At 44.5% G+C, this 14,376-nt stretch overlaps 3 protein-coding genes across 3 annotated transcripts; 2 read left to right on the top strand and 1 right to left on the bottom strand.

The window, feature by feature from the left end:
- Positions 1 to 291: 291 nt before the first annotated feature.
- LOC101781276 lies at positions 292 to 1,020 on the top strand. The gene has a single exon (XM_012843877.2). The coding sequence runs from the start codon at positions 389 to 391 to the stop codon at positions 653 to 655; it is 267 nt and encodes an 88-aa protein (XP_012699331.1). The 5' UTR covers positions 292 to 388; the 3' UTR covers positions 656 to 1,020.
- Positions 1,021 to 7,084: 6,064 nt separating this feature from the next.
- LOC111256504 lies at positions 7,085 to 8,062 on the top strand. Its single transcript, XM_022824725.1, has 2 exons — positions 7,085 to 7,219; positions 7,302 to 8,062. Exon 2 carries the CDS (start codon positions 7,482 to 7,484, stop codon positions 7,884 to 7,886), a length of 405 nt encoding a protein of 134 aa, XP_022680460.1. The 5' UTR covers positions 7,085 to 7,219; positions 7,302 to 7,481; the 3' UTR covers positions 7,887 to 8,062.
- A 4,603-nt stretch (positions 8,063 to 12,665) lies between these two features.
- LOC105913806 (non-specific lipid-transfer protein C6) lies at positions 12,666 to 13,472 on the bottom strand. The gene is made up of 2 exons (XM_012843730.1): positions 12,845 to 13,472; positions 12,666 to 12,709 (listed from the first exon to the last, which is right to left on the bottom strand). Exons 1-2 carry the CDS (start codon positions 13,470 to 13,472, stop codon positions 12,666 to 12,668), a joined length of 672 nt encoding a protein of 223 aa, XP_012699184.1.
- Between the last annotated feature and the right edge of the window lie 904 nt (positions 13,473 to 14,376).

Genomic DNA, 14,376 nt, shown 5'->3' with positions numbered 1-14,376 from the left:
CTCAATGATACCTTTTGAATTTTACTATTCATTTTTAACTAACAATATTTTTCAAATTATTTGTTTAACTAAAATGGTAAATGTGTCTCATTAGATTTAATTTGCCAAGGATTTACACTAAAGTTAGGACGTATCATATGTCATCTACTTTTATATAAAACAATATATAATTTTCAGTAACGTGGAGAAAAAAAGATAGATGTAAGACAAAGGAATGCGCTGTTTAGCGAAACTAAAAAGTATACTAGGTGATCACTAAGAGAGAGTGTAGCTTTTCGTTGGTGTTGGCCAAAAAAGAAAAAAAGAAATCCAACGACCTTTGACCTGCGGCAGTCAATTCTCCTCATGTCGCTCCGCCCGTCCCCAACACCCCCCTCAAAATCTCGCCATGAGCTCGACCCACCTCGCCGGCGCCGACCTTGCTTCGGCCTCGGCGATGGGCGGCCACACCGACCGAGTCTTCAGGGCGCTGGCGGTCGCCTCCCTCTACATCCTCATCCGCCGCTGGCGCGCCGGTGGGGTCGGCCTCGCCGAGCGGCCGGCGCCGGCGGAGATCGCCGCCGCGGCTGCGCTCTGCACCTCCGTGGCGTGGCTGTACGTGCTCCCCGCCCTGGGCCTCCGCCGGAGCTCGGACCGACGTCGGCACCAAGATTAGTTGACCAGAGCAGAGCAGAGATTGTTGTTGCGTTGCTGGTAACCACCCCTCTTCTGTTTTGGATGTAGTTCTTCTCCCAATTGTGGCCTGAGGAAATATAAGTACGGATCCGAATAGTTCAAAGATTATCTATCATGAAACGAACAAGTAAGCATATGGATCCAACTGTCCAATCCAAGATTAGTTGGATCACAGCTGTTCCATGAAATGCTGGTTCATATAACAGTTATAGGCTGGGGAGCCTTCCACCAGTGACTGGCCAAAGAGAATTGGTTCAAGGACTATTTGTGAATCTGCCGGTTTTCTTCAAGTTATTATTCCTGGCTTGCAGTTCAAAATCAAACTGTTTTGCCCCATTATATTACTCATCTGCCTTAAGACTAGCTGATTAGCTTGTTTCATTATCTCGAGTTCTCGACAATTTTCCTCACCTTGTCACATAAAGTGATTTGTGCCCAACCAGAAAGCTGACTGCTATATGGTTCCACACACAAGTTCTGTTCACTAAAATTTACAAGGAATGAACAATTGCTGTTTGATATCTCTGTCATGCTGTTTCTTGCACATTGAAGCTGTGCTGTCCTGGCTTACTTAGGCTTCATGCTTCTCCGGATCATCCAGTGATTCCATTCCCTAATTACCTGATGTGGCTGGATTGTTCCTGATGTTACTTATTCCCAAACGCCTACCTGGTTCACAAGAGCAATGCATTCTCTTCATTTTTTTTCTTCTAATTATGAAGAAAATAACTTTAGTAAGGGAGGTCGCAAGAACATATCTGGACAGCAGAGTACTTATGTTCTTCTCCTATCCTTTGCACTTTATTGGTATGTGCTTTGTCTCACATCATGTATTTTCTAGCTCTTATGGTGGCCACCAAAAGCTAGACAGAAGGGAATAAATACAAAAGGTGGAGGGAGAATGGTACATAGAACTATATAGGGGTTGTGCTTTTGCAAAGTCTGAGGGGAAGTGAGGCATGCTTGGTTGACTTGCCAACCCGTTCTTATTCAGGATAGCTGGCACAGAAATTACTGGTTTCAGAGCTCTGGTTTAAATCAAAGCAAATCCTTGCTTGCACTTGCCTAGAGGTAAAGGTGCACAAGGGAACCAAACATGGTCTACATTCTAGATATAAGGCAGATACAAACAGGGTAGCTTCATCATTTTGCTTGGAGTGAAGTGGGTGTTAGGTATCTAAGCTTGTGTTTTAAGTGTTGTGGGTCTTTGAACTTGAGAAGTGCACATTTAAGTCCTTGAACTTGAGAACCATAGATTTAAATTCGAAGGCGGCAGGCTAGCATAAATTAAACAGCTGTTTGGCTACAAAATAGTCAGGTCAATCTGTGGATAACTAATGATCTTAAATTCTTCTTCTTCCTCTTTTTGAAACAAAATCAGTTAGCATTCTGCTGACCTAAGTCCGGCAATGAGCAGCCATGCTTGCATCACTCAACATCCTCCATCGCCTGTGGTGTGCTGGCAGGGTCAAGCGATGGAAGCTGTCCTTGTGATCTTTCCATGCACTCCTCATCTTCAGACTTATGAGACTGGCACAGCAGATCCTTGGACCAGCAATTGCATCAAGACTACTTGATGGGTCCTAGTGGCCTGTTATCCTTTGATTTCATTGTCCTTTGCATTCATTGGTTAAGGATCTGCTCGATATTGCTGCTATTGTAATGTATGTTCTTTAAACACACATTCATGTTCAACTGTCCCTTAGGCCATCTCTGAACCTAACGATTGGCTTAGCACCAGCTTATTGGTTTGTTGGTGAGATCTTGCAGTTGCATGACTACCCGTGACTCCACGGCCAATTATGATCTTAAAATTATGTCATAACCCATGACTATAAGGGATTTTTTTTTTCTTGCATGAGCTCATATCTGGCTTGCAGTTCGAACAGATAATGGATGAAGAGTTTCAGGGAGGATGTGTGTAACGATCTCCAGACATAAAGGTTGGACGAAGCTTGTACTATTTGATTGATATCAGCCTGTAGAGGTTTATGAGTTGTTGCAAGTAAACAATGTTGCAATTGAGTTGTTGCAAGTAAAATTGTTGCAATACAAACATAGTTTTTTTTTGGTTCGCTTCTAATATTGTAAAACACTGATTCCTACTCCCTTGAGCCCAATTTTGCTTCCCAGACTGATCAGCTAGCTGTTTGAGGGTTACAGGAAACAAGCAAACACATAGCGGCGCGTTATTATTGTTTCCAGAGAAAGATGCCTAGCTGCTTCATGATCTGCAAATCCGAAAACCTAAAGCTAAGGCTACAGGAATGTCCTGTCCTCTGTAACGTAGATTTAGCACTGTGGCTCCATTTCCTTGGATGGGGTTTTCCGTCCTGATGACGCCCATTCCTAAAAAGATAGAATTCTCGGAGGCTATCATGCTTGGCATGTAAAAGTTGTAGTCTGGGACTTGTGTTTCGTGCACCTTGTCAGTCACAGCATCATTCGGCAAGGCCAACGGCTCCCCTGTTCCTTGCATCTTGTTTGTCACCTTATCCCCTGTTCCCTGCCCTTGGTTGCACGACACGATGTGAATGGATTGGCTTGGCACCAGCATAATGGTTTGTTGGTAACGTCTTGCAGTTGCAGTTGCATGACTACCTGTGACTAAAACGCCAATTCTGCTCCCAGAGATGTTTCCCCGCAGTGTAGGCGCGCCAATGGAATCCCTTGTGCGCTTTCTTCTCGCGATGAGGATGTTATTGGGTTCCTGATTATGTGGATGTAAATCCTAATGCCACCTATTCCTAACATGTTACCATGACCATCAGAAACACTACATTTCCTTCCAGACATATTGTACCTAAGAGAACCCCAGTCAGTGAGGGTTGAATAGTTGATGGGCATCACAACAATGCAAATATACTACTTGACAGGAGAGTCCTTTAAACTTGAGCCCTTTTAGTTTTATAGCGTGCGTGCCTGTCTAGTCTGATGGTCTCTAATATTATGCAGTTCCGTGCACATTGTACGGAAGGGAACGTTGGGAGACCAAAAGCAGCAAGTTGCATAAACCGACAAAGCTGGATGGCATAGACTACTGCGAGTTTAAGTGTCTTGCTTGCCATTGCTTATACGTATTAGGATCATAGTCAGAGTCGTAAGTTCGCAACAATGATTTCTGATTTAACTAACCCAAATTAGAATTTTAGAGGACCAACCAATGATTTCACTCTTTGTCAAAACAAAAGTGCTCCAAGTAGGAATTCTTTCCCCTTAGCGTTAAGACGGTAGATGCACGGAGCAGGGAAATGTTTGGAGATTCTTCGACGATAGGTAGCTAGTTGCCCAGCATTATGTTTTTGCTTACATACAAGTAAGCAATTATGTTAGTACGGTAGTATCTCAACTTCTATTTAGGGTGTGTTTGGTTGCATGCATCACATGATGCATGCATGGATGATCCTGGATGGGATGGTTCAACCAATTTGCTTGTACCATATGGTTCACTCTAATTAGTAGAATAATGTATTAAGTGGGATGGCCTCATCCTGGATGAGTTGGTCCAATTCACCCAACCAAACAAAATGATCATTATTATTTTGAATCATTTCATACATGAATCAAATAATACAACCAACCAAACACAGCCTCAGTGGAAACACAGGTCGAGTCATCGCTACAAAAGCCACACGCACAGTGATGGTTCAAGATAGATTAAAGCGAAAGTAACAAAACGCTTAAAAACGACAAAAGGTGGAAATCCAGTTATTATAATAACTTGATTCAACAGAACTACCTTACAAGTAGTAGACCTTAGTGACTATTGTTATCTTCTCTATCAATACAATGACCAGCAACCTGCCAGCTTCAGTTCACACACACACACACACACACAAAGACCTTGATGACTATAGTTGCTTCTGCTTCCCCGACGCCCCGACTTTTCATTTGATCGTAGGCTGTTGACGTAGGGAACTGCAAAAGTTCCTGGTTGATGATTGATCAGGCAGTAAGGTTCTCCATGCTTCTCTTGGCCTCTTGGCTGCACCAGTGCACCTGATCCAAAGTACAGCATCATGACACCCATCCATGAAGGACTAGCAAATTAATTTAATCTTAAATCCTGTACAATCAGATTCCAATAGAATTAACCAAACACCTGAATTTTCATCTTCAGGGATTACAATATCAGATTGCAAGTATAGTACAGTGAAAGAACTGGAAAAGAAAAAACACTGTTACCTCTCAACCCAAAAGCTAGTAACCCACACATTTGTTGCAACAAGGGATACTAAACAGTAAGAAGAACTGAGATAGTATTATACACATTTATATCTTTCAAAACATCTCCTTGATTTCTGTAAAATATTTACACAATTTACAGCTTCTAATATTTTACAATTTACATGCCAAGTTTACTCAACTAAGAATACATGACAAGTCAAATCATATATTACTTTTGAAACCAAATCTAGGTCCGTGTAAATGATTTTTATCCGGTGAAATATCAAAAAATTGATTTAAAATTTACGGAAAGATGGATAAGTCCCTTTGCTACGGGCTCTGTTCCAACTAAGAATACATGCATGTTTTTCTTAAAATTCATGATGGAGACTTAATTCGACCCATTCAGATATTTGAATCCTGAAAATTTCATGTCAAAGATATTTAGTGCTTTGCAACTTATTTTTGTGCTTTGAGTAAAAAATTGTATTTCGATACATATAGTTTTACTTTGGATTTTAAAATGTAATTATTGGCATGCATGATGAATAAATGGGTTCTTTTTTAGGTGCACTGCCCCCTTGATTTCTTATATCCACGCATGCTTAGTTTTATGAAGTATCGGCATTTGCCTTAGTTTTTCCTGTTCAGTTGTTTTGTATTAACTGGAAAGAGAAAACATAATTAATATTGTGCAAAACAAACCATTATTAATCAATGACTAGGAAATCTATCAGAAGTTGCAAGAAAAGAGACGGTATGGTCAAAAAAACCCTCAGCTCTGATTTAATTTGCCCAGTTGTCTTAAACCAAAAACACTCAATAGCCCACTATATACTAAAAGGCATATACAATAAAAGTATAAAACTGAAAAAAAAATCTACAGCAGCTAGATTCTCAAATAGCAGATAGGCTACATGGTAGCACCTACAACTAAAAATGGGGAGTTATACAGTTTCCAGTCTCCGTCTACAATAATAATAAGTACGGTATTGAAGTACTACTAACATGGCAAGTAAACTTTACATTTAACAGGAAAGGATCCCGAATCTCTGGAGAAAGTAAAATAAGCATGCATAGCTTATCAGCAAGATTAGTAGCTTACCACTTCATAGACATGGTTCCGACAGTGACGGTGGGAAGCCAAAATATGCACCCTCCACATAATACATTGGACCGGTTTTCATCCCACAAACTTTCTTGAGTTCAGAAGTCTTGACGTCCAGCGAAAAATATTCATCCAAAGACTCTACTGAGTTATGAGCTCTTGGTGTGCCACCAAGGAATAAGAAACCCTCAGTCACACCCAAGACAGAAGAAGTATACTGTCTGGGCAACGGTATATTGTTCTCCAATTGCTATTCACCGTCATTTGGCTTTAAGATATGCGATCGGACGATCGAGTCATCTTCATCATGTTGACTGAGAGAAACCATCCGAAGAGATCCATCTGCACTCACTACAATGCGGTGTTCAACATTTAGTGAAGGAACGTTGTTGATCACAGAGAACTCCATCCTGAGTGTGTCAAGAATAATCAACTTGTGACTCCAAGGCAAGATGATGTACAAGCAGCCCCGTGCATCAGCCAAAAAGGAGAAGTCATCGTCACAAAAGTGACCAGAGGGCACCCCAGTTCCCAAAGTACCCCAGCAAGGGGAAGCAGCAATACCCCATTGTCCAGTGATGGACGAGAAGACAAAAAGAAACAGCTTGGTTTTATTCCACGACATGCATATCACCCTGAACGAAGTCTGTTCATCCTCGCCGGTGGGCGCGAGCAAGACTCCGGCAGCAAAAAGGTGCCCATGCTGGGCTGTTAGCTGGTCAGGTATAGCAGGAATACAAAGACCCTGTCGAATACAAAGACGGCGGGGTCGAGACCGTGTAGGGGAAAAAAAACTCGACGAGGACGCGGCCCCGGCGAATGTCGCGAGGACAACGTAAATTGACGGTTCAAGATAGAAAGCACATCACCATCGGTTCTTGATTTTCATCTTCAAAAATGGTTAGAATCGCCTTCGCCTTTGCTTCCCCAACATCCCATTTGAGTAACCCATGCATATCAGACAATTATCATTTGACTTTTTTTTTGGGCAAAACCGACCAGCTGATTGACGAGGCTTAGGAAACACAGTTATTATTGCTTCTAGCGAAAGATGCCAACCAGCTTCATGACCTGGCAGCGCCGCAAGCCCCACGAATCCAACTCCTAAAGCTAGCTTCCCCTCCGTCTGTGCTCTGTCTTGCCTTCTCGCCCTACGGTCCTGTGTGGCTCCTCTTCCTCTGTGCGCTCGAGCTAAGGCGTCAGCATCCCTTGGCTAGGATTTTCCCAGTGACACCTATTCCTAAAAGATGTTGGAATCGGGGTTTTAAAGTGTGTATTGCATCTCATGTAGTGCTATGAGACTAGCTACAGCGCGGACTAAGATTTTTCTTTTACTACTTTATTTTCGCAGTGGCTCCCTCCCGAGCTGGGTGATGCTGGAGAGCTTCGTCTTTCGCAGGGACGACCCCGAGTCCTTCCGCGAGGACGAGAGGACCTCGGCGAGCTCCCCTTCCGCGTCTCCTTCATCCTCGCCGATCCCCCGACCCCGTCGCGCCTCTTCGTCTCGTGGCCCGACGGGCCCAAGAGAGGGATGGCGTGCCACCTCGTGGCGGCGCACGGCGGCCTCGTCCTCCTCAGGCTGGACTCCGTCGTCCTCGACTCGACCGAGAAGCACCCCACGCCTTACAAGGCGGTGATCCACGACTACTTCGTCTACTACATACCGGCCGGTCCAGACCCCAGACGCTCGCCGCCGCCGCCGGAGCGTCGGCCCTCGCTCAAACGGCTGCCGGCTTACGCCGAGTATTCCTCCATCGTCGACAAACCCGTCCTGTTCCCGTTCGAGACCCAATCTGTTGGTTTGTGTCGCCGCGGCGAAGAAGAAGAGTTTGCCCTGGCGTATCTCGGCATACACAGGACCGGCAAATCGGCGGGGGCAAACCCCGCAAGGAGCTCTACCGCAGCTTGTGCGTCACCGGAGATGGCCATCAGCTGAGGTTCGTCGACGTTGCCCGTGACGACGGAGAAGGCATAGGCCAGATGAAGCCCTGCGAAGAATGCTACATTGCAATATAATTAAATAGGTATATTACTTGGACACAAAAGGTTGATCAATCAAAGGTAAGAAGGAAGTATAACTATAAGGTTTATTGTGAGCTTGCAAGTTTACAATTTGCAGAGACAAACTTCTAGCCAAATATTCTATGCACAGTATTTATAAAAGGGACCAAAAAAGAGTTCGGATTGAGGGAATGTGCTTTAAGCTTATTGATGATGAGTTCCTAAACAAATTCCCTTATGTTCCACCAGAGCCTGCCAAGGCCTCATCCTGACTCTTAGAGCTTTTGGGTTTGGTCACTTCAGTATCATTAGCGACGAAACCTTGCATCACAAAACAATATATGCAGATGCCATTAGTATGTTCCTCTTGTCCTGATAAGGCTACAGGCCTACATCTCTTTTCACACACTCTATCTTCTCCTGGTGATCTAATGCCGCAACAGAAACATTTTAAAAACTTAAAAAGACGATCCAGGATGATTTATGTTTGAAAAATTAATAAAGTTAAAGGGACTTTATGATGCACCGAAAACTCACTAGCTAGCTACTACTTGCAACCAAAGATATTATGTTTTTGTTTCCTAAGGTTAGATGCAGCTTTATGTGATCGGAACCATACTCCATTATCAATGACTTCACCGATAAGATTAGGGATCTATAATATTTTGATGCCTTGTAGCAACATGTCTTGGTGTTGCCCCTTACCTGAACACATTAAGTCATTTTTTGTCGCATACGGACTCTTGACTTGATCCTGCTCAAAACAATATTATTATTGCTGATCTTCTCCTTGTGCAACTATCTTGGACAGGTTGCTTGGATGGTAAGTATTGATTCACACCACAATCATAATAATCAACACATTTTGCTTGGTTGATCCACTCAGCAAGAGAGTTGTTTTTTTCCCCTAAAGCATGAAAGGGTAACAAAATTGAAAAGATCTTAAAGTGCTCAATTCACCCGCAGCTGGTTTGTCAGGTCACAATTAAAACCTATGCATCTAACAAACTACCATGAATCCAGAAAAGTGAAACGCACGCCTTCTTTGTACTCTTTTCGAATATCTGATTTTCAAGGCTTGTACTACGTAAGCATTAGTGTGGCAGCAGGTCACCGCAAAACCAAACATCCTCCCAAGTCCCAAACCTGACCTTAGTGCTGACTGACTAGGATAGTGGGCAGAACTTTGTATAAAAATAGCATATTTGCAGCACTATTGGTGCTTTGGTGACGAACCTCCCTCATCGTTGCATCGCTAGGCATTGGCCAATAATAACCAACAAAAGATCATTAACTTTTGACGGTACGAATAATTGGATAGAGGGGTCATTATTAGTAGTTCATAGAACATTTAGTCATATACAACCTTCTAGACGCATACTAGGTATGTATACTGCTTAAATTGAATCACTGGTAGAGAAACGAGTAGTAGTCCCGGTTGGGATTCCCAACCGGGACTAAAGATCGTCCCAGGTCTTTCACCTTTAGTCCCTACTCAGAAGACCTGGATTTTGTGCCAAAAAATATTAGAAATTTTTGGGAGGCTCCCACACACGTGCATGTCGCAAGTCATGCAATTTTTCACGTGGTGTGTGGGATTCGAACCCACAACCTCAAGCTTCGTATGCAGCTTCCTTACCATCTCACATACACAGCCATCTAACTAAGTAAGGGATGCAATCCTTTTGTAGTAACTTATGGGGGACTAAAGGTGACCCTTTAGTCCGGATTTGTAACATCAACCGAAATTAAAGGTGTCTCTACGGACTACGAAATTTAGACCCGGAACTAAAGCCTCTTTAGTCCCATATCCAAAAACAACCGAAATTTTTGTTTTGGATGGAAGGTCATTTTTTCCACCGGTGAATATATGGCAATTTCAATGGAGAATCAAGCATACTCTTTGCCTTTTCACCTGATTGCAATTCATATAGTACTAGAATTAGACTACGTTTTGATATGTAAATTTTAGAATCTTGCTATGTTAAAGTGTTGACGAATCTGAATTTTCCCATTAAGAATACAGTCATATGAGCCGCCTGAGGGAGTGTCTGAGATTTGTAACGTGAATGCCCAACCCTCCTAAAATTACTTCGATCAGCTTGCCCTTCCACTCTAGTTGACTAGGATGTAGCAAATAAAAGCTCTCTAGTTGATCAGTGTGGGAGGTAACTTTGTAATTCTTGAGATTTGTCTAATTATAATGTTGCCGAAATTTAATTCTTGAACTCATCCAATGAAAATACTATATTCAAAGTAACTTTAGTTACAGTGCAATGGTAAGCCAAGGTATTTGCATGGTAAGTTCCTAATGCTCGAAAGGGGAATCAAAGCAGTGACGGTATCAGGCTGCAGTTTTATAAGATGCATTATTTCAGCTTTTTTAGACGCCAAAGCGCACCTTGTTATGTGATCCACGCACTTGGTGAGATACAAAATAAGAAGAAAAGATCCCCTCAAACTGCTCCGATCCCTTCATCAGCGTATAATTGCCGCATATAAGAGCATCATGCATGCCGTCTGTATATATATGTTCATTGACTTAATTCACTCTCCTGCTATCCTGTATGCGGCTTTGCTAGTTGCATGACGTGGCCCTCTCTTCCATCCCCATCACTCTGGCACAGAAACGCCACTCAGCACACTGAAAAGGCAAAAGAGCAGATCATCAGGTTTCCAATTGACCAATTTTCAGTTGTCCAAAAATGTCTTTATTTCCCCTGCCTTTTGCCTGAAAATGAATTCCATGTTATTCGCGTAACTGCACTACTAGCTATGTGGTTGTTAGATGTTGATATAATTTTTTTTAAAAAAAAACTGAACTAGACGAGATTAGAATTAGAACGTACCAAATTGAGCTATATATATGAGCTTAACTAATATATAGTATACTAGCTTTAGAAGCTCCTACGGCCAATTGAGATTTAATACTAGATGATGATCGAGTCCATTATTTCTCCAACATATCTTTGTGTGAAGGCCAGTAACAATGCGCGCGTCATGTCACTAGCCAGCAAACAAATAACGATGCGCGTTTTTTACTGGTCAGTATAGCAAAAGCTCGCGGAGGCATCACAGGATTCACCGCGAGTATATAATGACGCATCGGGCTGGAGCTAGCTCCAGGGCAGTGAGAAATAGCCACTGCCCACTCGACGGCAAGATGGACGCGTTTCTCGCCGCCGTTGCCGCCGCCGCTCTCAACCACCGCCGCGACCTTGGCGTCCCCGGCCGCCACGTGGCACAGCGGCTCCGGGCATGCTCGGTCGCGTACATGGCGCTGGGCGCCTCATTGCTCATCGCCGGCGATCACGACCACGACCACGACCACGTGCTTGTGGGTTTCTTGCTGTGGATGGCAGGGACGGTGCTGTTATTGCTCTCCTTCGTCGCCACTCGCTTCCCTGAGGTGGCTGCGGTGGCCGCCGGCGTCGCACAGTCGGCGCTCGAGGAGCTTGCCATGGCAACTATTCTAGCTCTAGCGCACAAACTTCGCCGTCATCCTCTTTAGTTTTGTTGCCATTTAGGCTGTGGGCACCAGGATGCACACCGACCCTATGTCGTCGTGTTCCTCGATCCCAGCTTGGCTGCCGTGTCGCCGGCCTATATATGGTCCATAGTACCTGCTGCATGTGTCTTGTGTTTGTATTTTTTTTTTATCAAATATAAGCAATATATATTTTTTTCAGTTTTTGTGTAGATCCAAAGTGAATTTTTTTTATTCACGCATGCCACATCGTAGGATCGCCGCATAATTAAATCTGCTGGCCAGGTCTAGTCGTCGTCGTACGTCCGCATGACCTACTACTTTTATAGGGAGCGCCCCTGTGGCCAACCTCGTCCAAGATTCATGGATCAATTAAGGTTTCTAATAATGGTGATCTGTGGAGCACTCGAGAATCCCTCTTTTAACTTTGCCCAAGGGCATCATTGCTTCACTGTTCATGGGCCAGTAACGACGCGTTTGTCACTAACTCAAATCGTTCCGTGCCTCCTGTTTGCACATTGGATGTCTGTGATTCTAATCCTTTATGAGTCCCTTTCTCCTTTTTTTTTTGGTTCAATTTTCATCCTGATCACAGCCTCAATTTGGGGTGACTGCCCGATCTTGTAGTATCTCCTTTGGAAGGCGTGCTTAAACCCAGTTGATACCTAGGAAAATTCATGCCTCCGTTGTAATAATATCTACGGCTTGGCTGTTATTGCTATGGATTATATCGCATATATATAGGCGTGCTTTGTATGAATCAGATCCCATTGAGAAAAATAGAAAATTAAATCGCAACAATCACATCACACGAACCAGACAAGCTTAACTGAAGAGGATAATGCTCATACTGAAAATTCCAAGGTTGCATAAGTGCAACGACCTCTCCTGATTGACACGCGACAAATCCTTCTAATCAACCTAAAGTTATCCCTCTTGCTAGCCTATATGAAAGATATCCCTAACACACTGCTACGATGCACAAACGACTAGTATTCTGCAAACCACATCTATACCTAATCTACTACTCCTGGCAAGATAATCCAACCAGCCTCTTGCTGCACCTCATCATGAACATCATCTCACTGCAAAACAAATTCAGATGCAGATCTATAAGAACATAACTCATATATGTTATGCCAGATCAATCAACCTTCTGAAAAGCAACTGAAAAGAAGAGGAACAAAATACTATACCATATTAAACTGGTGTTGGTTTTTTCTCTGCTCACGACGGTGGTGCTGGGGCGTCCATCGGCGGCACAGGGCCCCCTGCTCAATTCAACCACAATGCACGCATGGATAAGTCTCACGATGACATGGATATGTCGATTACACGATCAAGCTAGCAAGCATGAAGATTTACATATATGATATATATGTATACATATATATACGATGACTTACTGATGCACTGGCGAAGCGTGCCCAACGGCACCGCGGCGCCGCAGACGCGGGGGAGCGCCATGGCGCGCAGGCGCAGCATGGGCGCCGGCAGGAGCTTGCCGAGGTCGCCGTTCATCACGTGGCAGAGGCAGACGGGCGCGTCCTTCACCAGCGCCTTCACCCCGTCGCAGCACGCTGCCGGCGGCGGCACCAAGCTGCTAGTGGTGTTGGCGGCGGTGAGGAAGTCCGCGCACGCCGTCAGCGCCGACAGGGACGTGCCGCACTCCGCCGGCTGCGGCGCCGGCGGCGGCAGCGGCAGCGGCAGCGCGCCTCCGGAGGAGTCGTTGCAGGGGGGCAGGAACCGGGGTCGCGGTAGGCCCGGGATGCAGGGGAACGACGGGAGCGGCGTGAGCGGCGCGCCACCGGAGGAGTCGTTGCAGCGGGGCAGGAACCGGGGTCGCGGCAGGCCCGGGATGCAGGGGAACGACGGAAGCGGCACCCTGGGGCGCCAGGGGCGCCAGAAGGACGCGGGCGGCTGCGGAGACGCCCCTTCCTCTGCCTGGATCCTGGCCGCCGACGAGGGGTGGAGGCTGGCGGACACCGCGGCGAGGATGAGGAGGAAGGCGATCGTGCACTTGGACGGCGCCATCGCTTGGATGCTGACGAGGGGTTTGGGGTTGTTTCGCTGGTATTGGACGGCCTGGCGTCGAGATGGAGAATTTGAACGGTACAATGCTGCTGCTCGGAGATCAGTTTATCTCGTGTTTTAAAATTTCTATCGCCTCTTGTGCCAAATATGTTGGACTCTACGACCTCTGTTGTGTATTCGTTCGTGGTGGTTTATCTAAAGATTAAACGTGTCATGTCAATCTAAAACTAAACGGACTTGAGCGCTAATTTTGAACCCGGAAGTTGGAGGTTGTCAGGATCTATCAAGCAATCAACAGAACGCATTTCCATAGCTACTTTGCCGTACCTTATATTTTTATCTCCTATTTACAATTTCTGCTTCAATTTCGTCCCTTCTTTTTATCTCTAGTGTTGGATCCGCTAGGATCTGATAGAGATTTTTTTTAAGAAACACGCATTTCCATAGGGGTACGGTAGGATAACCTACGGCTTGTTTGGACGTCAAGTTTAGCACTTCCACTCATTAGCACTCCCGTTTGGAGACATGACTGATGGATAGAGCTAAAGTCCATAAAATATCACTTTTGCCCTTTATCTCCTCACCTTTTCCCTTTCCCTCTCACATTTTTTATCTTTTCACAAACCATTAGCACCCATTAGCTCCTCCCCACCGACTAATACTTTTTGCAATTTCTTTTTCTTGGGGGGCTAAAGTTTAGCCCTCCCGTTTGGACGGGTAATGCATAAATGTGCTAAACTTTAACATTTTCCCTCATTAGCACTTGGATCCAAACAGACTCTTAGCTCAGTACTATTGGCAATGTATTAAAAGGATGTTGCTTTTGTCGCACCGAAAGAGACAATTAAGCATTTATTTTGTGAATGTCGTGTGCTGTGTATCCATAGTGTATCCTATGTGTTTG

This window comes from Setaria italica, chromosome II (genome assembly GCF_000263155.2).
Source record: "Setaria italica strain Yugu1 chromosome II, Setaria_italica_v2.0, whole genome shotgun sequence".
NCBI lineage: Eukaryota > Viridiplantae > Streptophyta > Magnoliopsida > Poales > Poaceae > Setaria > Setaria italica.
This window is presented reverse-complemented; position numbering and strand designations above follow the sequence as displayed.

Excerpts from the sequence above, each read along its gene's own strand:
- LOC105913806 (XM_012843730.1), bottom strand. The coding sequence starts at position 13,472 with ATGGCGCCGTCCAAGTGCACGATCGCCTTCCTCCTCATCCTCGCCGCG. Across the intron at positions 12,710-12,844 it reads CACGCTTCGCCAGTGCATCA|GGGGCCCTGTGCCGCCGATG; the intron begins GTAAGTCATCGT and ends TGAATTGAGCAG.
- LOC101781276 (XM_012843877.2), top strand. The coding sequence starts at position 389 with ATGAGCTCGACCCACCTCGCCGGCGCCGACCTTGCTTCGGCCTCGGCG.
- LOC111256504 (XM_022824725.1), top strand. The coding sequence starts at position 7,482 with ATGGCGTGCCACCTCGTGGCGGCGCACGGCGGCCTCGTCCTCCTCAGG.